At 64.0% G+C, this 20,191-nt stretch overlaps 1 protein-coding gene across 4 annotated transcripts; it reads left to right on the forward strand.

The window, feature by feature from the left end:
• The first annotated feature begins 259 nt into the window (after positions 1–259).
• GPR35 (G protein-coupled receptor 35) lies at positions 260–15,394 on the forward strand. Of its 4 annotated transcripts, XM_077869514.1 has the most exons (3): positions 320–920; positions 11,077–11,183; positions 14,230–15,394. In XM_077869514.1, the coding sequence occupies exon 3, from the start codon at positions 14,241–14,243 to the stop codon at positions 15,147–15,149; it is 909 nt and encodes a 302-aa protein (XP_077725640.1). In that variant the 5' UTR covers positions 320–920; positions 11,077–11,183; positions 14,230–14,240; the 3' UTR covers positions 15,150–15,394. The 4 variants fall into 4 exon arrangements, with proteins under 4 accessions (XP_077725639.1, XP_077725640.1, XP_077725638.1 ...); XM_077869513.1 differs by lacking the exon at positions 11,077–11,183 and having other exon boundaries at positions 260–920; XM_077869512.1 differs by lacking the exons at positions 320–920; positions 11,077–11,183 and adding an exon at positions 6,990–8,894.
• Positions 15,395–20,191: the final 4,797 nt, after the last annotated feature.

A 20,191-nucleotide genomic window follows, 5' to 3' on the forward strand; every position in this document is an offset into this window, starting at 1 on the left:
CACCAGCGGGGCTTCCAGGACTGGGCTGGGGCAGCGGGGCGCAGGCCGTGGCCCCCGCCTGCACCCTCCTGGCCGCAGCCCCCTGGTCCACGCCACTACCCAGCGGCGAGGTTCCTTCCCCTGAGGCCCCCGGGGCCCCGGCAGGAGGGGGCCCAGCTGAAGCACATGCTGCCCCGGGCATGCTCAGGCACGGCAGGCTGCCCCCCCACCCCCCCGCAGGCAGCACCACCTCGGGGCGCAGCGACCTCCAGGCAGCTCGTGTTCCCTGGGCCTCAGTGTCCGGGCGCTGGCTCTGCCCTGGAGTCCTTGTCCTGGCACAGCCCGGCTCGCCCTGCGGAGGGGGAGCGACGGGAAACCGACCTGTGCCGCCTCCCACCTGCAGCAGGCCCCCCGCACCTCAGAGGCCCCCAGCCGCCGCCCCTATTCTCAGGTGTGGCGTGGTGCCCCCCAGCCCCGTGCAGGATCCGCCGGGCCCAGTGGGGGCTGCAGACCACGGAGCCCACGGGCTCTGGGCCGGCCCACGGCAGCCTCCCCCCTCCCCCCTGCTGACCCGCACGGACTGGAGGCTCCAGGGCCCCCCGCAGCAGTGGTGGCCACACCAGGGGCGTCCGGCTCTGTGCACCTGCCGGCGGGGACTGTAGGCGGAGGGCCGCCGTCCTGTGCCGGCCGGCCCCGGCTGACCCACGTGGGCAGGCTCGGGTGTGCGCCGCTGGGAGCAGCACCTTTCCAGCCTTCCCGGCAGACTTTGCCCTGTGCCACTGTTCAGGTTCCTTCTCGTTACCACTTCCTGCTCAGGCAGGTGGCCTGTGCCCTCCCCTCGGGAGCCGCGTCCTGCCCAGCCCTGGGCCCAGGTCTGCTCTCAGCTTCGCCTGCCCCCTCCCCCGGGCCTGGGTCAGCCTCGGGGTGGCAGGGGTTCCGGGGTGAGTATCAAGATCCTGGAGCCCTGAGCGCGGTAGGGAGGGGGCCTGGCCGGGGCAGGGCCCAGTGGGCCTCAAGTGGGTTCTTGGATGCTCCAGGCCGCTTCCTCTCTGTCTCTCCGCTAATCATTGCTCGCCCAGCGCCCCATGCCTGCATCTTTGGTTTGACTAGCCTTTTTTTTGTTTTTTTTCTTCTCTGATACTTAATAGATTGAAGCTAGATGTGCCGCCTTTTGAAATGAATACAGGAGTCACTTTTTTTCCTGGGGACACTTTGGGGTTTGGGGGACCCCAGTGCAAGGCCTTGAACATGGTGCCTCCATCAAGGAGATGGTCTTTGCTGGTTTTGAGGATGAGGCTGGGTGTCCCAGCCCCCAGGAGTACTCGGCTCTGCAGCTCTGAGGCCCAGTCCCGGTCCAGGGGACCTGAGATGCAGGGTCCTCGCTGGGACCCTCTGATCCCGGCAGACGGTGTGGTCGAGTCTGGGCTGGGAGCCTGCTCCTCCAGGGTCCTGGGAACACCGGGCACGGAGGTTTTGTCACCACGCTGTGCACAGTTACCCCTCTCACCCCATGCTCTCCTTCCCTGCCCCCCACAGGACCTCAGCTGCCTGTCCCCTCACAAATCACCCAGGAGGGGAGGCTGACGGACAAGGAGACAGCCCTGGCTTTGGCTGGGCTGGCTGTTCTATTAGGGGTCAGCGCTGGTCCCCAGTGGGTTCCTAGGGCCTGGACAAATGTGATGTTGGGGTGCTGTGACTGTGTGTCTGCGATCCCATTGATGTGCTCTCATCCCTCATCCACCACGCCCCATTGTGAAGACCCATCAGCATCGACACATCGCGCTCTGCCCTGCTCCCCCTGTTCGTTCTGAAGCTCCTCCGGGAGTGTGCGTGGGGTGCGATGGATGTGGCCAAGAGGCCCGGCACCCCTGCCCTCGAAGCACACACGACCCATTAGGGAGGACTGTCTGCACACAGGTCACCTGGATAGTCCCGATGGTGACGGATAGATGACACGTGGGGGTGGTCCTTGACCAGCCTGGGGTCGGCAGCGCAGGGCAGGGGCTGGCAGAGGAGCCGCGCACACTCAGGGAATGGAAAGAAGCTCTCCGCGCCTACAGTGTGAGGAGTAGGCTCAGAAGGTGTGGCAGGAGCTGAGGCTGGGCAGGTCGGTGAGGGCCTTGAGGTCCATTGAGGAGCTTGGGTATTAGGGCCGGGAGGTAGGGAGCCCCGGCACGGCTTTAAGCAGTCCGATGTGTGCATATGTGACCTCTCTCTCTGGTCAGTCTCCGGTTGCGGAGGGGACCACGCAGAAGGCGGATGCAGACATCAAGGGAGAGATGACGGCGTCCCGGCCAGACGGAAGGTGGTAGAGGTGGAGAGACGGGGTCAGGGTCGAGGTATAGTTGGCGGGCACGACGAGCAGAACGTGATGCTTGACGCATCATCAGATCGACCAGGTAGATCCACTGGATGCCCTCCAGTCCGTGAACCATGAACGTGGGTGGTATTCCTGTCCTTTTTTTTTTTTTTTTTTTTTTTTGAGGTCTTTAATTTCTCCCAGCAATAGTTTGTAGCTTTGAGCATAGACATTTTGCACTTATTCTTTTTTTTTTCTTTTTAAGATTTTATTTATTTATTCACAAGAGACACAGGCAGAGGGAGAAGCAGGCTCCACGCAGGGAGCCCGTCGCAGGACTCGATCCCAGGTCTCCAGGATCACGCCCTGGGCCAAAGGCAGGCGCTCAACCGCTGAGCCCCCCACCTGGCCCCTACACTTATTCTTAACTACTTTGGTTGTTGACACTTGGAAAATGATACTATATTTTGTTTCATTCTTCCAGTTTGTTGCCAGTATATAGAAACACATTTTTTTGTATATTAATTTTGTGTTCTATAACCTTGCTACTTATTAGTTTATTAGTTTTGGGATCGGGTTTTTGTTTTTGTTTGGGTTTTTGGTAAATTCCTTAGGATTTTCTACATACACAATTATGTCATACGTGAAAATAGAAAGTTCTGTTTCTACCTCATCAGAATGCATTTTTTTTCTCACCTTATTTCTGCTGGTTAGGACCTCCAGTACCATTTTGAATAAAAGTGGTGAGAGCCACTGTCCTTGTCCCCGATCACAGCGGGAAAGCATTCAGTCTTTCACCATCAGGTATGATCTTTTTCTGTAGATGCCCTTTGTCAGACTGAGGCAACTTCCTTCTATTCCTAGTTTGCTGAGAGTTTCTATCATACACAGATGCTGAATTTTTATCAATGAATTTATTTTTTTGGCATCTATTGAGAGGATTATATAAAGACTCCCTTTGTTTTATTAAGGTAGTCAGTTCTATTGGCTGACGTTTTAATGTTAAAAATCTTACATTCTTGGGCTACTTGTTTGTGATGTATTATTTGTTTTGTAGATCGCTCGATTCTGTTGGTTAATATCCTATTAAGGATTTCTGTATCTATGTTCATACTGACCTTTATTTTTCCTTTCTTGTAAAGCTCTGTCTAGTTTTGGAGTGAAGGTAAAGCTTGCCTTTGAAAAGGAGTTGAGAAGCGTTCTCCTTCTATATTTTCTGAGTGTTTAGGGTTGATATTATTTTATTCTTAAATGTTTGATAGGATTCACCAGTGACACCATCTGGTCATAAATTTTCTTTCTGGAAAGGTTTTAAACAGTTTTTTTTTTATTTAATTTTATTTATTTATGATAGGCACACAGTGAAAGAGAGAGAGAGAGAGGCAGAGACATAGGCAGAGGGAGAAGCAGGCTCCATGCACCGGGAGCCCGATGTGGGATTCGATCCCGGGTCTCCAGGATCGCGCCCTGGGCCAAAGGCGGGCGCCAAACCGCTGCGCCACCCAGGGATCCCTGGAAAGGTTTTAAATTAAGAATTCAACAAATTTGGGGGACGCCTGGGTGGCCCAGCGGTTTAGCGCCGCCTTCAGCCCAGGGCGTGATCCTGGAGACCCGGGATCGAGTCCCGCTTCGGGCTCCCTGCATGGAGCCTGCTTCTCCCTCTGCCTGTGTCTCTGCCTCTCTCTCTCTCTCTCTCTCTCTCTCTCTCTCTCGCTCTGTGTCTCATGAATAAATAAATAAAATCTTTTTTAAAAAAGAACTTTCATTTTATTGGTTTTATCTATGTTATTTTTGCATTATATTAAATTTCCACTTTTCCTTATTTTCTTCCTTCTACCTACTTGGGTTTAATTTGTTGTTGTTTTTCTCCTAGGTTCCCCAAGTGGAATCTTAGATCAATGATTTTAGGCCTTTTTTCTGTCCAATATAAACACTCAAAGCTACAAAATTTCCATGAAACATTCCATTAGCTTTAATCTCACAAATAATGATACGTTGTGCTCTCATTATCATTTAATTCAAAATATTTGCTAGTTTCCCTTTGATTATGTATTTGACCCTTGAGTTAATTATAATTATGTTGTTTAAGTTCCAAATATTTGGGCACTCTTTAGATATATTTTTGTTATTTCTAATTTAATTGTGTTGTATTTAGAAAACATATTCCGTATGATTTAATTCCTTTAATTGTCTTGAGACATATTTTGTGGCCTAGCATATGGCCTATTTTGGAGAATGTTTGCACATGTACTTGAAAAAAATATGTATTCTGCTGTTGTTGGGCAACTGGTCTCTAAGCATCAGCTTGGATAAGTTGATTGATGTTCAAGTCAGTTTTATCCTTATCGGTTTTCTCGTAGTTACTGAGAGATGGTCAAAATAACCCATCGTTGTTTTTTGTTGTTTTTTTTTTCCATCGTTGCTGTGGGTTTCCCTATCCTGCTAGTTCTATGAACTTACTTCACATATTTTGAATCTCTGTTATGAGGTAATACACATTTAGAACTGTTAGACACTCTTGACAATTTGATCCTTTTATTGTTATGAAATGTTCCTTTATATTCCCTATATCGAAGTTAACACCCGGGGACACCCGGGGAGCTCAGCGGTTGAGCATCTGCCTTCGGCTCAGGGCGTGACCCCGGGTCCAGGGATCGAGTCCCACATCAGGCCTCCTGCAGGGAGCCTGCTTCTCCCTCTGCCTGTGTCTCTGCCTCTCTCTCATGAATAAATAAGTAAAATCTTAAAAAAAAAAGTTTGATATTAATGCACTCATTCCAGCTTCCTTGAGATTAGTGTTTGCATTTTATTTTTCCATGTTTTCATTTTGTTTACTTTTTTTAACCTACCTTTATATTTAAAGTATGTGTCATTTGACAATAGATCGTTGCTTTTTGCTTTTTTGAACCAGTTTGAAAAATTTTTGCCTTTTAGTAGGAGCATTAGACCAATTTAATGTAAGTGTGGGTATGGTTGGGTTAAACCTACCATCTCGCATTTGTCTTCTATTTATCTCCTCTATTCTTTGTACCCTTTTCTCCCTCTTTTGGACTGCATGTCTTGTTCTGTATTCCATTTGTCTCTTCTATTGGCTTATTTTTTGTGACTCTTTCATTTTTCCAGTGGTTGCTATTGGGTTTACAATATTTGTATCTAACTTACTGATGCCTGATTGGAAAGGGGGAGGGGGAAAGAAGGGGAGGAGAGACTGAGCGTCAGGAGCGGCAGCCAGGTATCCGGTCGGGGAGCAAGGAGGATGATTGCCTGACATGGGGAACTCCAGAGGAAGAGTAGAGTTAGACCGGGGTGTTGGCCGAAGGGGGATGTTGTCAGCTTTGGACGCGCGGCACTTGGGGCTCTTGGAGGGCGCCAAGAGAGGATGCCCCGAGGCAGCGCCACGCGTGGTCCGGAGGCCTGGCTGGAGCTGGCAGGTGGGGTCGTGGGCGTAACGGCGATTGTTGAACAGGCAGGAGTGGGTGGACCTGCTTATGGAGAGTGTGTGTTGGGGCAAGAAAAGGGTCTAGAGCCAAGTCCCACAAACCCCAATTTAGGGACCCAAGTGGAGGAAACAGGTGTGGAGGGAGGGGCCATGGAGGATGGGGCAAGTGTGCCCCTTGGAGCCCAAAAAGCCCGTGGCTGGGTGCCAGCACCGGGAGGTCGCTGTGAGAGGGTTTCAGAACTTGGGCGGATGCGGGGGCCACTGGGAGCCCCACTCCTTACTTGTGGATGTGTCCATGGCTGTACATTTTGATCTAATATTTTATTAAAACACTTAAAAATGAAGAACTGTCCCGAATGCCGCTGGGGGTCCAGTAAAATGCTGCCCGTTAGGTGCCTGCTGGGGTCTGTGGTCTGACCGTGGGGGGACCCAGCCCTCAGTGGCTGAGCACTAGGGGGGCTTGAGGAACTGGACTCCGCGAAGACCCCTCCTTCAGGAGGATCTGAGGCCTGAGCCTTCGCGGACTCCAGCAGGCTCCGCACACGGCGGGGACCACGGGGGAGGGGCGTCCCCCACTCGGGCCGTGCCTCTGGCTGCCAGGCCGTGGGGGTCTCCACGACCCTGTAGTGCGACCCCGTGAGGTGCAGCCCTGACCCCCAGAGGAGGCCGGGCCTGGCGGGGGTGCGGTGCGGCCCGGCTGCCGGGGTTGGGGTGCAGTGGGGCGCCCCCGCAGGACGGCTGGGGGGCTGGGGGGCACGGGCTGTGTGGGTGGCGGAGAGACAGGCTGCAGAGCTCGGAGAGGAGGGCAGGGCCGCGGAGCACGTGGGGGGAAATGCAAGATGAACTTCGGAGCTTCTAGAAGAATTTTAGTTGGGCCCAGGTTAGGACGGGAAACAGGGAGGAGAACGCCCAGTGCATGCACGGTCCTGCGTCTTACACCTTGTGGAAGCTGAAAGGATTCCGGGCCGGCACACAGGCGGGGGTGCAGGGGTAGGGGCGCCGATGGGCACCCCACGGGCCGGGCGTCTTCCCTCGGGCGCCCCCTCCACACGCAGGGCTACAACGTGGGCGCCGTGGGCCGCAGACCAGCTGTGGTGCAAACCACAAGAACGTCCGCGTCTAGGGGATCCCTGGGTGGCGCAGTGGTTTAGCGCCTGCCTTTGGCCCAGGGCGCGATCCTGGAGACCCGGGATCGAGTCCCACGTCGGGCTCCCAGTGCATGGAGCCTGCTTCTCCCTCTGCCTGTGTCTCTGCCTCTCTCTCTCTCTCTCTGTGTGACTATCATAAATTAAAAAAAAAAAAAAAAAAAAAGAACGTCCGCGTCTAGAAGGAAACCGCCAACGCGACCCACGGCTGGGCCGCCTCTCGCTGCCGGGCTGTGGGCCGGGACCCTTCTCCCCACCCGTGGGGTCTGCCTACGGCCGTGGGGTCCCTGCCCGATGCCAGCCCCGTTCTGAAAGGGCCGTCCTTAATGCAGGTCCGCGGCATCGTGCGTGAACGTGTGCGTGTCGGGGCCACCCTCCATCGGGAGCCTCTCCTGGGGGCCCCTGCTGGGCTTCCCCGCCGCCCGCCCGTCTCTCAGGGATTTCTCCTGCCCCAGGACCCGAGGACGCCCTGCTCCTCCACTACCGTGGGCTTGAAAGAAAAGCCCCAGATGGCCTTTCCTTACTTTTTATGGGGCGTGTGGCCATCCCTTTTTAAACCCTTTTTATTTGGGGCATTTTCAAACAGAAATAGGACGGGGATGACCCCCACGTGCCCACGATGACCGGCACCGATTCCCCTGCGCTCCCTCTACCAGCTTGGAATATCTCGGGGCAAGTGCCAGACATCACATCATCATCAAAATGTCAGCGTGAATGAAAGATAAAGGTTGAGAAAACAAACACACGCGCAGGACAGCGCTCTGCCACCCCCGAGCCACGTGTTCATGTGGCTCTAAAGCCCGATCTGCAAAGCAAGGTTCATCCCTGTATGTAGAAGTCCGACCTCTAGTCCAGTCTCCGCAGGCCCCCCACCTGCTCCCTGTGGCTAATCCTTTACCTTAAGGCCACTTTAACGCTCTTCCTTCCATTTGCGAAGAACAGCTGCTGGGAGCCGTGCAGCCTGGAGGCACCCGCGCTCCCTGTCGGGTGACCATCTGCCCGAGCAAAGCCTGAGCGTCAGGGCTTATCCCGCCTTCCTTTGTGCGACTTCCTGGTGCCCTGCGGTGTGGACGGCAGGCATCTCGCACGCAGGGCCCTCGGGCGCCCCCTGAGCGGGTTCCGGGCTGTGCTGGCCCCGCGCCGCGAGGGACGAGGGACAGGGACGAGGGACGGGGACGAGGGACGGGGACGAGGGACGGCCTCTCCAGGCTCCGCTCGCTGGTCTGTCCGGCACAGGCTCCCGGAAGCAGGAGTCCGGGGCAGGGGGCGAGGCATCTCTGACGTTGCAGGACGGCAGGGCCCCGCCACTGGGGCTCGTACCTTGCTGAACACCCACGGATGACGTCCAGGCGTTTCCCCACGGGGGGGGGGGCGGGGGGGCCGTCAAACGCGGGGAGGCAGCTCGTCCGACAGGGACAAACCGTGTTGCGGTGCACTTGTAATCTGCGGTTCTCCCTTCCTGGGCGCCCAGCATCCTCTCGGACCTCCAGCCTCTCTGCCTCTCGCGGCTCCTTTCCTGTCTCTACCCCTTGTTGTTCGTGTCCTGCTCCACGAACGAGGGCTGCCGGACATTCCCCCGTGACTTGCAGACCGGGTGAGCTGCTGCTCTCCGCCGCACATTCTCAGCCCTCAGCCCCGGGACACCGGCGGCAGGTGGGGCAGCGGCCCCCGGAGGGGGAGGGGCCGGGTCCCCACGCTGGCCCAGGCCCGCCCTCCCTGCCCCGCGAGCCCAGGGACCCAGGCTGGGTGGCGCCCGCTGGCAGCATCCGAGGCGTGAGACCAAGCGTGGGACCTGGCGAGGGGCCAGCCGCCCGGAGCGAGCCTCAGGCGGAGAAAGGGGAAGGACGCCTGGTGGGCAAAGGAGCAAGTGCGCGGTCGGCAGGAGTGGGAAGTGCCTGGGAGGAACCTGTGACCCGTGGTGGCCGGAGCAGTGGCCCAGCGCCCCCACCGCCCCTGCCCAGCGTGTCCCAGAGGGCCCGGGCCGCAGGGGAGGCTGGACGGCAGCCCCTCGAGGAGCCAGCCCAGGGACAGGGTGAGTGACCCCTCCTGGGGCAGCGGGGGGCCTGGCGGTCTGCGGCCCACCCCGCCAGGTGAGCGTGGGTGCTGGGGCGGGGCAGCCCGCAGGTGGGGACGCCTTCCTCCCCCGGGTCCAGATGCCCCAGGCATCTTCCAGCCGGAGCCAAAGGCCCGGCCGAGCACAAGCAGAGGAGTGGGAGGAGGACGCGGACAGCCGCCCTGAGCGTCCAGGGCAGAGGCTGTGGCAGGCCGGGCGCTGCTGCTGGAGGGGACGGCGCAGGCCTGACGACGGGCAGGGCAGGACGGTGCCCGGGCGCCTGGTGCGGAGCCCGCGTGTGGCTGCGCAGCGGAGGGGTGTGGCTGGGGGGACCCGACAGCAGCCCCCCACCTACCCTTGGGCTCCCTGTTCCCACGATGCCCACCCCTGTGATGTGACCTAGGGAGCCACAAGTGGCAGCAGCCCGACCGAGGTCAGCAAGACCTCAGGACCCCGAAGGACCCCGAAGGACCCCCTGAGGATGCCCTCACGTCCCCTAGTGGCCCAGCATCACTGGTCCTCTGGGGGCTTCTCTCTCTGGCAAAGCTCCCTTCTCACCTTGCTCGGGCCAGGTCGGGAGGGACCGTGGACGTGTTCCCTGAGCACCTGGCCTGAGCAGCCCCTCGGTGCTGCGGGGTCCCGGGCAGCCCAGCAGAGCCTCCTCGGGGCCAGGGAAGGATATACCGGGGGTGCTGGGGGCCGGGCCGGGGCTGCAGGGCTGCAGGGCTCCGAGGGCTTGTCCCCGACACGGGGCCTCTGCCCGTCGGGCCTCGCATGGGCTGGCTGGCGGCAGATGGCACGAGAGGTCCCCGGCCAGGGTGTGTCAGCATGTCAGGGCGCCGGCCGTCTGACCAGGGGACCGCGGCCTCTTCCTGCCACGCTAGACCAGTTTCTGAGCCAGCTTCTGGAAACAGGCAGCATCGTCCAGCGCCACATAGGGGCTGCCCCCCACGGGCCGGGCCGAGGGCTTGGGCTGGGGGAGGCTCATCCTTGGCCTTCCCTGCACCCCAACCATTTCCCGGGATACGGGGTCGATGCCAGACGGGAGAGGGCCAAGGGGCAGTGTGGCCAGGAAGGTGTCACCGTCCCCTCGCTCTGGGGAGTGGAGGCTGGGGCTGAACGCCGAGGGAGCCCCCAGGGCCCGGGGACAGCGGGACGGAAGCAGCCCTCCTGACGGGGCAGTGCTGGGGCAACTAGGGTCGGGCCGCGGGGCTCAGGTTTGGAGCGGGGCTCCAGAGCCTTTCCACGTGGGGGGCCTCATTCTCCTGGGCCACCGAGCGGCTATGGGGCGAGAGCGAGCGGCAGCTGGTGTGGCAGCAGCGGGCAGGGGGGGCGCGGGGTGATGCCGGTGGGAGCCCCGCCCCCGCAGTGGCACCCTCACCTGGCTCTTGGCCAGCCCTTCCGCCTGAGGGGAGGAATCTCCTGCACCCACCCCATTTCTGGGAAGGGGAACAGAAAGTGTCCCAGCGGCAGTGGCGGTGGCTCGGGTCCTCCCTTCTCAAGGGTGCAGGCGGCCCTGACTTGCAACCCACGGGTTCCGGGTTCCGGGGCCTCGCTGGTCCCGTCCACGGGGTCCTGGGGCTGGGCTGGGGGGGCCTGGGGGCGGGGCTGGGGGGTTCTGGGGGGTGGGGAGGGGTAGCAGAGCTGGGGGAACCTGGGGGGGCAGAGCTGGAGGGGGCCTGAGGGGGCCTGGGGATAGGGCTGGGGGGCCTAGGGGACAGGGAGGGGTAGCAGGCCTGGGGGGGGCCGGGGGGCCTGGGGTCAGGGCTGGGGGGGCAGGCCCAGCTGGCGGGGCCTGGGGGCGCGTGGGAGCAGCTGAGACCCGCCTCTGAGGAGACACCTCGGGGGCTGGCAGCGTCCGCGAGGGGCGTGGGGCCCGGGCGGCTGCAGAGAGGAGGCAGGCCGGGGAGTAGAGGGGGCTCAGAGCGGACGGGTCTCCGCCGGGGTCGCCCGTGGTGGGTGGGTGCCGACCCGCGTCCCCAGGGCCCCCGCCCTCCTCCTGGGCACTCGGCTTCCTCCTTGGGCGGGGCCGGGGGGGGGCTGGTCCCGCGGGGGGGTGGCAGGGAGGCCCCCGGAGTCTGCAGCGCTTCCTGGGCCCGCCCCTGGGCCCCATCCAGGTCCGGCCTGCGGGTGACTCAGCCTCCCCCGCTCACTTCCCTAGAAGGCGCAGCCCCACGGATGCCGCGAGTGTCCCATGGGCCTGCAGGGCGGGACCCGGAGCAGCGCCGGAGCGGCCTCCGCACACGGGCTGCCACGTGGGCTCTGCAGGTGCGAAGCAGGCGGGAGCCGGGGCGGTGCGGGCGGGTGGTGTGCAGGCGGGGGAGAGCGGCCGCTCTGGGATCCGGGGGCGCCCCGGCCGACACCGCCCCGCCGTGGGGAGCCCCAGGAGCCAGGAACCAGCTTGGTCCGTGGCCCCGCTCTGCGCCAGCCCCCTGCGGCTGAGAGCAGGGGTCCCAGCCCCGAGCAGGAACCAAGGGCACGAGAGCCGCCCCAACGCCTGGTAGATCCGTCCAGAAAGCCAGACCGTGGGCTGCTGGCAGCGGGGGCGGGGGCACGGGGCGCTGGGGGGTGGCCTCCAGACCCCCCCCACCGGGCCTCTGGGCGCCACCCGGCCACCCTGCTCTGGGCCTCGGTGAACGGCAGGGGGTGGGTGTGCTCGAGCAGGGAGAGAAGCTGGGGGGCCCTGCGGGGTGCACGCGGGACTTGGGGTCCCTGTCCTCATGGTGCGGGCGCTAAGCCGGAGCAGGGCCAGCGGCCTGGAGGAGCCGGGGCGGGGGGGGGGGTCCCTTCCGAGGAGGAGGGGCAGCCTGTGGCAGGGAGGGAGGCGGCGCGCGGCGGAAGTCACCTGCATGGCCCTGCGAGGCTGGCCTCTGCGGCCTCTGCCCCGCGGTCACCGGTCAGCGGCGCCTGTGGCCTTCCCGCCGGATGCTGGCCCCGGACACAGGGGACACCACCTCATGGCTGCTGGGGGCCCAGCCGAGGGGAGGCCCCTCTCTGTCTGGGGCTGTGGCCTTGCTGCCCTGGGCTGTTTCTAGAAGACTCCGTCTCACCGAGCGTGCCAGCTCTGTGGGCAGGAAGGCCGTGCTGGCCCCCACTTCCTTTCTCAGAAGCTCCCCCAGGCAGCCCTGAGCTGCCCCGGCGGCAGCCCCAGCACCCCCTCTGCTCTTGTCAGCCGGCCTGCTGCCTCAGGGGTGCAGTCGTGCAGGGCGCCCCACGTTCCCACCCCAGACAGCAGCGCTGCCCTGGGCGAGAGCTCAGCTGCAGAACCGGGGCTACCATTGGTCGGTACCAACCCTGGAGCCGGGGGTGGGGGTGCTGGGGGGGGCTCGGAGGGGGTGAGGGTCAGGGGGCTCAGGGGGTGGGGTGAGGGGGGCTCAGAGGGCGTGAGTGTGAGCGGGTTTGGAACCTCAGGGGAGCCTCCTGATGAGGGGGGGCATCCGCATGGGCAACGAATGCAGGGTAACTCGGGGTACCCCGGGGTCAGGACTCCCGCCTCCCCCTGGGAGCTGTGACCAGGTTTGGAGAAAGTAGAAAACAGCTACAGGCCCGTGTGTCACGTGACGCTTGCGTGTCCCGTGGCCATCCTCCTGCCACCTGGGTACTTCAGGGCGGGTGCCCGGCCCCAGGGCCCCTGCAGCGCCCAGACATCCGGGCACACCCCACTGCGCTCCGGGCCCTGGGGAGGGGGTGGCGGGGGGGCTGAGGCGTGTGCCAGCCTCCCAGATGCCACCGCAGGCTCCTTTGGGGTCACTGTCCAGGGACTCGGTCTAGGGCGGGAAGAGGGTGCCTTGCCACTCGGTGGGGAGCAGACGGATCTCACCATCAGGAAGGAAATGGAAGCTCGGGGTGCCGGCCCCCCCAACCCCCCAGCAGGAAACTCCGGGCCCCCACCGTGGGGCCGTGGCGCCCAGCCCGGGGGAGGTGAGGGACCCGCATGTCTGAGCCGGAGCCCAGCAGGGGCACCTGCCCTGGACACGGGTCCTCGTGCGGGGGCCCGTCCCCGACCCAGCTCGGGAGGGCAGCAGGGCCCGCGGCCGAAGGACCCCCCGCGCCCGGCACGGCGACTGCGCGATCGCGGGACATCCCCAGCAGGGCCCGAGCGTCCGGGGGCAGCTCGCCCACCCGGCAGGGCCGCCGTGCCCCTGGGGGGCTGCGGGGGGGCAGGCACGGCAGGAGGGTCTTTGGGTCGGTCCCCCTGGGCTCTGGGGGGTCTGTGGAGCCCCGGAACCTGGGTGTCGCACAACAGATAGAGAAGCAGAATCCTTAAAAAAAAAAACAGAAAAAAAAAAAAAACAGGAGGGGGCGTCCTCAGTGGCCTGGAGCGGCGGGCGGCGGGAGGTCACGTTCGGTTCCCAAGAGCTGAAATGGGATAATTGGGCGGAATATTGCTGTTTCCGGCTGAAACCTGCTCTGCTGCGCTAATGGACTGCGGCCCGGAGAGCCCTGGGGACTGGCCCAGGAAGTGGGCCCCCCGCGCCCATGAACCTGATGCTTCCAGATGCTTCTTCCTTTCCTGTGTGGGGAGGAGGCAGGGAGGAGGCCTCGCCCGCAACCCCCCCTCCAAGCGGCTCCCAAGGTGGGCGGGAGCCCCAGGGCCTGGCAGGGAGGAGGCCACTCCCACCCTGGCCCCCCCAGGCAGAGGAACCAGGGTGGGGCCTGGTGGGCAAGTCCCCGCCGCCCCAGACGCTGGGCACACTGGCCGCCGTGCAGGTGCTCGTGATCCCGTGTGTATGACACCGACGCCCCCTTATGCTGGGGAGCCCGAGGCTTGGCCAGCTGGGGGGACCCCAGAGCCCAATCCCTAGACCTCAGGCCACACCCTGGGTGGCACAGCCCCGCCCCGGTCCCCCTGACCCCGGTGGGCTGGTCGCAGCCCTTGTGCAGCGTGTGCAGGGGAGTGAGGGGGCCTCTCAGGGGTGGAGGCTCAGGCCTCGGGTGGCCTGGATGGCAGTGGGGGCAGGGGACGCCCGGTGCCACGCGGGGCCTGCTCGGAGCCTCAGACCTGGGCCTGAAGGGGCGGGGCTGCCCGCAAGGCTCCGACCACGGAGGGTCCAAGGGGCCCTGCCGGGTGGGACCCCCGGCGCAGGGCTGGGGTGCGGGCACCCGGAGGGAGGGTGACGCCCGGGGCATCCTGGCCACTGTGCCCTCCGGAAGGGATGGGGAGGGAGGGAGGGAGGGAGGAGGAGCCCTGAGTTCTGGGGAAGGGGCTCTGCTTCCCCCGGGGGCTGGCTGCTGTGTGGCCTCGGCGCCCCCCACCCCACCCCCCTGCTCCCCCCGCCCCGCAGCCCCCCTCACGCCCGCTTCTCGTCCGCAGCCACCAAGGCCATGAGCGCTAACGGCACCTGCGCCCGCCCGCACCCGACCTGGGTGGAGTACGTGGACAGGACGTACACGGGCGCGCTGCTGGTGCTGGGGCTGCTGCTCAACGGCCTGGCGCTCTGGGTGCTCTGCTGCCGGATGCGGCCCTGGACGGAGACCCGCGTCTACATGGTCAACCTGGCGGCGGCCGACCTGTGCCTGCTGTGCGCCCTGCCCTTCTTCCTGCACTCCCTCAAGGACACCACGGACACGGTGTCCTGCCAGCTGTCCCAGGGCATCTACCTGGCCAACAGGTACCTGAGCATCGGCCTCATCACCGCCATCGCCGTGGACCGCTACGTGGCCGTGCGGCACCCGCTGTGCGCCCGAGGGCTCCGCTCCCCGCGCCAGGCCGCGGCCGTGTGCGCGGCGCTCTGGGTGCTGGTGGGCAGCTCGCTGGTGCTTCGCTGGGCCCTGGGGGTGCAGGAGGGCGGCTTCTGCTTCCGGAACCCCGCCCGGCAGAGCGCCGGCACCACGCTCTTCTCGCTGCTGGGCTTCTACCCGCCGCTGGCCGTGCTGGGCTTCTGCTCACTGCAGGTGGTCGCCGCGCTGGCCGAGCGCCCTGCCTCCGGGCCGCACCAGGCGCAAGCCACCCGGAGGGCCACCCGCATGGTCTGGGCGAACCTGGCCGTGTTCGTGCTCTGCTTCCTGCCCTTCCACGTGGTGCTGACCGTCTACGCGGCCGCCGGCCGGCCCACGCCCGCCCTCTGCTACGCCCTGTATGTCACGGGCAAGCTCTCGGATGCCAACTGCTGTCTGGACGCCATCGGCTACTACTTCGTGGCCAAGGAGTTCCAGGAGGCTACTTTGTTGGCCTCGGTGCCCGTTGCCAAGGCCCACAGGACCCAGGACTCTCTCAGCGTCACCCTCGCCTAGGAGACAGGCCTCGGGCACGTGGACCAGGTCCCAGGCTCCCCGCCTGCTGGGCACGCTCCGGGGGCGGGCGGAGATGACCGTGTGACCCCGTCCCCCGGGATGCAGGAGGGTCGGGACCAGGGTCCGGGGGCACTGAGCTGTGAGTGAGTCGGTGACCCCGGGTCACTGGGCTGTGCACCCGCACGCCGTGAGGCCCGCGGCCAGCCCTCCGCTGTGCCTGGAATAAAGCTGTGTGTCCCCCGGGGCTGGGCCTGGCCCGTGGGGCTGCGTGTGTGTGCGCGTGTGCACCTGCTGCCCACGCTCACGGTCGGAGGGCTCTCAGGGCTCTCCCCCGGGGCTCTCCATGACCCCCCCTCCGCCATCTGGAGGTCTGGGCGCTATTTGAGCTCCTGGAGGAGCCGCGCTGAAGGCCCACAGCCTGCTCTCCTCCTGCCGAGGGAGGAAGGGTCACCCCACAACCCGTGTAGGGCCGCAGGGCTGCACCAGGGTTGGAGGGCGGGGGGTGCAGAGGAAGCGGCCCAGCTCTGTCGAGGGGGCGCCCTGCCCTCGTGCTGCCCTGGGGGAAGCTGGAAGGCCCTGCCTGGTGGCCGCCTCCCTCCCTCCCGGGCCCAGCGGCCCAGCCTCTCCCCGAGCTCCCCACGACTCCCCGTGTCGCTCACCCCGTCCAGGGCCCCCGCCCTCGTCCTGTGCACCCCACACCTGAACCCAGCCCCTCCTCACAGGCCTGCCCTTCTGGGGGCCTGGCCCCGCCGCCTGTCCTAGTCCCCCTGCCTTGGGTGTTCCCGGTGGGGCCGCTGAGGAGCCCACGGCAGGAGGAGCCCCACGCGGCCCGCGGGGTAAAGCCCAGGGCGCCCTGGACCCGGCGGCTCCTCCCTCCCCCGCGGCCTCGCTGCGCACACCCTGACTTTGGACTTGGGAGCCCTGGGGCTGCGGGCTGGGGCTCAGCGAGGAGGATGCAGGATGCAGATCGTCACCAGACCCCTCTCCGCACAGCTCCGCCGCTCCCCTGGCGCGGCCTCCTTCCCGGGATGTGCCCCCTCCGCAGCCCTGCGCCTGCCCCCAAGCTCCAGGATGCCCCCGACCCGGACTGTGCCAGCTGACCTCCCGCCCTCCGTCCTCCGCCCCTGCAGGGGCTCAGGGAGGGAGGAGCACCAGGGAGCACCCCAAGGCGGGGGCTGGGGACACTGTTAGACAACAGGTTTCCCCGTCGCCTCTAAGGGTTAGAGAGCAAGACGTGCTGAAGCTCCAACGCTCCCTTCAGGCCCGTGACCCCCCGTGGACGGAGCCCACGCAGGTCCCAGGGCTCGGGGCGCCAGGCTCCAGCCGAGACACCTTCCTGGGGGCACAGCTGCCACTCGTGAAGGTGAAAGCCGTGCTCGGTGCACTCCCCAAGTGCTGAGCAGCTCCAGCGCTCGCCTGCGGGTGCTTCTCGGGGCCCCGTGCTCCGCCCCAGACTTCACACCTCCCAGCCCCCCTGGCAGCCTCGCCACGGCCCGCGTCCCCCCCGCCGGGCCCCTCTGTGGGCTCCCCCATGACGCCGTGGGCCTCGGGACACGTCCACCCGGCTGGGCCCGAGGGCCTGGCTGGGCGTGGGGTCACGGGGTCCCCGCAGACACCCCCACTGAGAAGCAGGAGCCAGCCCTGGGGGCCTCATGCACGCCCTGGGCTCCCCTGCTGGGCTGGAGGAAGCAGAAGTGGGTGCTCTGACAGCCTCAGGTGATGGAGGGAGGATGGGGCCCTCCCCCCTTCCACGTGGCAGGTGGGGGGGTCGCGGCCTAACACGCCCACCTCAAAGGTCGCGCATTGCGGGGTCAGCGGGAGCAACACCTTTCTCTCCCCAAAGACTGTTCTGGATCTTGAAAAAGAGCGGGTGGGTGGGGCGCGGGGGGGGGGGGCGGGAGGGACGGGGGGCGGGTGGCCCTTGGCGCTGACTTGGGGGTGAAAGCCAGGCACTGCCTTCCCAGGTTGGGGAGACCCCTTGCCCCCCTTGCCTCCCGCACCCAGCCCGCCCGCCTGGATGGAGGTTGTAGGTCACCGATGGAGGGACGCGGGGTGCGCGGGGGCTTCTGCGGTCCCCAGGCCCTCCTGGGTGACCCCGGCTCCAGGCCTGCCCCAGGCGACTCGCGCTGCGGTCACAGGACAGCTCGGCTTGTTCGAGGCTGGAAGGGAGGCCTCGGGGGCATCAGGGCCGGGGTCTGGCGAGGCTGAGCTTCGGGGGGCACGGGGGGACAGCCTCCTTGTCCACCGCCCTCGCCCTGATGGCCCGGCCGCTCCAGGGGCCCCGCCCTGTGACCTCCGCACCTCCTCAGGGCGTCACATCTGGGGCTCGGATGCCCTCGTAGGAACTGGGGAGGGGGCACCCCGAGGCCGTGTATGGCTTCTGTGGATCCCCGAGAACTCGGCGGGCGCCCAGGGGGCATCACAATGTGGGGGTCCCCTCGGGGGCCGCAAGCCCTCCCAGCACGGTGCCCCTGGACAGCGAGGTGCCCGCCCCGCCCCTCCCAGGCAGAAGCAAGGCTGAAGCCCTGGTCCCCGCCGTCCGCCCGGTCACAGCCCGCCCATCCGGGACCACCTGCCCTGGGTTCCACCCTCTGTGCCACCGGCAAGACGTGGATTTATTTGAGAACAGCCCAGAACGACGCCGGGGCAGGCGGCCGCGGGACCCCGGGAGCTGCCCCTTTATGGGGACAGGCGGACGGGGGCGCTCCGTGGGGCCGGGGAGCTGACCCAGGCCCGTGGGCAGCAGGGGACGCGCCCGGGGAGGCGGAGGCCGGTGAGCGCCGCGCAGCGTGACTCTGGGAGGCCGGGCCAGCACGTTTCCACCTGAGAGAGCGCCAGCAGCTGTCGGGTTTTGGCTGAGGTGCGTGGGGCCCAAGGGCATAACCCCGAGCCCGAAAAGCCCCGAATGTCCTGCGTGACGCCGGACAAATACTGCAGCGGAGCTCAGGGCCCAGGAGACCTTAGGTTTGTATCCGCACGGGCGGCATGTCACCAGGGGTGAGTACCTGTGGGGGGGCCCCGGGGGGGTGCCAGCTTCTGCGCCACACGCTCGGTCCCCCACGCGCGGCTCTTGGCCAGCGAGGGGCTCCCTGGTTCGTGGACGGCGGTTCCGAGGGGAACGGGGGGCCACCTCGGCCACCGCCCTGACCACAGGAGGAAACACCGAAGCAGCCGGTGATGGAGCCGCAAGCCGTTGGCCTCCTCCGTGTCTGGGTTTTTGCTCACTTAGGGGCGGGGGCCGAGGGCCTGGCCATGGGGTCAGGAGGGGGACAGTGGACAAAGGGGCTGGTAAAGAAATGGCTCCGAACAAACGTCTGGATATTTACCCTCGGGGGGGGGGGGTGGCCTACATCGGGGCGAGGTGGAGGGCGTGGGGTGGAGGTGGATGGGGGGTCTTTACCCCCGGGCGCAGGTGGTGGGGCTCCATACCCTCGGGGTGCAGGTGGAAGGGGCTGGGCCTCGGGGCGGGCCTGGCACCAGGAGCTTCAGCCCCCTGGGGGTCGCAGCCCTTGGCGGGGGGGGGGGGGGGGGGGGTTGTCCTCCCACTGTAGGATGCGGAGAGGATGTAGGGAAAGGCCAGGTCAGTAGCGCCCTGGGTCGGCCACCACCCAGCTCTGCAGTGGTCCCGGCACCGCATGCGGCCCAAGGCCCGGGTGAGGGGTCCCACCCACGGACGGGGAAAGGTCCCTGGCGGGGGGCTCAGCAGGCCCTGAGCACACGTGCTGGGGGAGGCCGTCCAGCGTGACCCTCGGGTTCGACCTCACTCCCGAGCAGGGGCTGCTGCCTGGCTGTCCCCCTGTGCAGCCCCCGGGGTCCCCTGTGCCCTGCGGGGGCAGCGCGGCAGCTTGGGGGCCCTGCAGGGCTGGTGGGAGAGGGCCGGCTCTGGGGGTGCGGGTGGGGTGGGGGACACGGTCGCCCAGGCTGGGCGCTGAGGAAGGGGTGGGTCAGGGCGGGTCCTGCGGCTCCTAAGTGATGACCGGCTGGGGGTGGGGTGGGGGGGTCGAGATTTCATCCTCGGGGTCTGGATCTCTGAGCGCCGGGGCGGAGAGTTGGTGCCCGAAACGGTTTGCGCTCAGCTTCCCGTGTGGCTGCGCGTCTACGTCCGTTCCTGCGCCTTCCTCTGTGAACCCTCCGTTCGTGTTTTGCTTTTTTTTTTTTTCCTGTTTCTGATAATATGTTTTAAACGGTTCTTTGTACATTCGTCTTTCCCTTTGGTCCGGGACAAAGCTTGCCGCCTGCTTTCTGCTGGTTCGCCGGTGGTCGTCGGCCGTGAGGACGTGGCCACCCTGCAAGCCTCGGGTTTATTAGGGCGTCGCTCTGGGAGCCACGCCGTCCGTTGCTTCTGGATTCTCCATCGTGGCTACAAAGAGCTCCCTCTCCCCAGTTTGGCAAGAGCGTTACCCCGATTTTCCAGTTTTCACAGGTGCGTCTCCGAGGGATTGTGTCTCAGGCGGGGCTTTCTTAGCCCGTCTGGCTTCCTTATTTTTTTCATCCTAATCTTAGAATCTGGCGTTTGACATTAAACAATATTATCGCATTATTAACATTTATATATTAACTCAGGGAGATCTGACATCTTTAGGATGCTAAGTTTGTCTGTCAAGAGCAAAGGATGACTTTCCAAACTTTCAAGTCTTTCGGGAAGTTTTAAGAACTTCACTGGAGGGATCCCTGGGTGGCGCAGCGGTTTAGCGCCTGCCTTTGGCCCAGGGCGCGATCCTGGAGACCCGGGATCGAATCCCACGTCGGGCTCCCGGTGCATGGAGCCTGCTTCTCCCTCTGCCTGTGTCTCTGCCTCTCTCTCTCTCTCTCTCTCTGTGACTATCATAAATAAATAAAAATTAAAAAAAAAAAAAAAAAAAAAAAGAACTTCACTGGAGGGCAGCCCGGGTGGCTCAGCGGTTTAGCGCCGCCTACAGCCCGGGGCGCAATCCTGGAGACCCGGGATCGAGTCCCACGTTGGGCTCCCTGCATGGAGCCTGCTTCTCCCTCTGCCTGAGTCTCTGCCTCTCTCTCTCTCTCTCTCTCTCTCTCTCCTCTCT

Source organism: Canis aureus, chromosome 24 (assembly GCF_053574225.1).
Source record: "Canis aureus isolate CA01 chromosome 24, VMU_Caureus_v.1.0, whole genome shotgun sequence".
Taxonomy (NCBI): Eukaryota; Metazoa; Chordata; class Mammalia; order Carnivora; family Canidae; genus Canis; species Canis aureus.

Excerpts from the sequence above, each read along its gene's own strand:
- GPR35 (XM_077869512.1), top strand. The coding sequence starts at position 8,201 with ATGACGTCCAGGCGTTTCCCCACGGGGGGGGGGGCGGGGGGGCCGTCA. Across the intron at positions 8,895-14,229 it reads GGAGCCAGCCCAGGGACAGG|CCACCAAGGCCATGAGCGCT; the intron begins GTGAGTGACCCC and ends TCTCGTCCGCAG.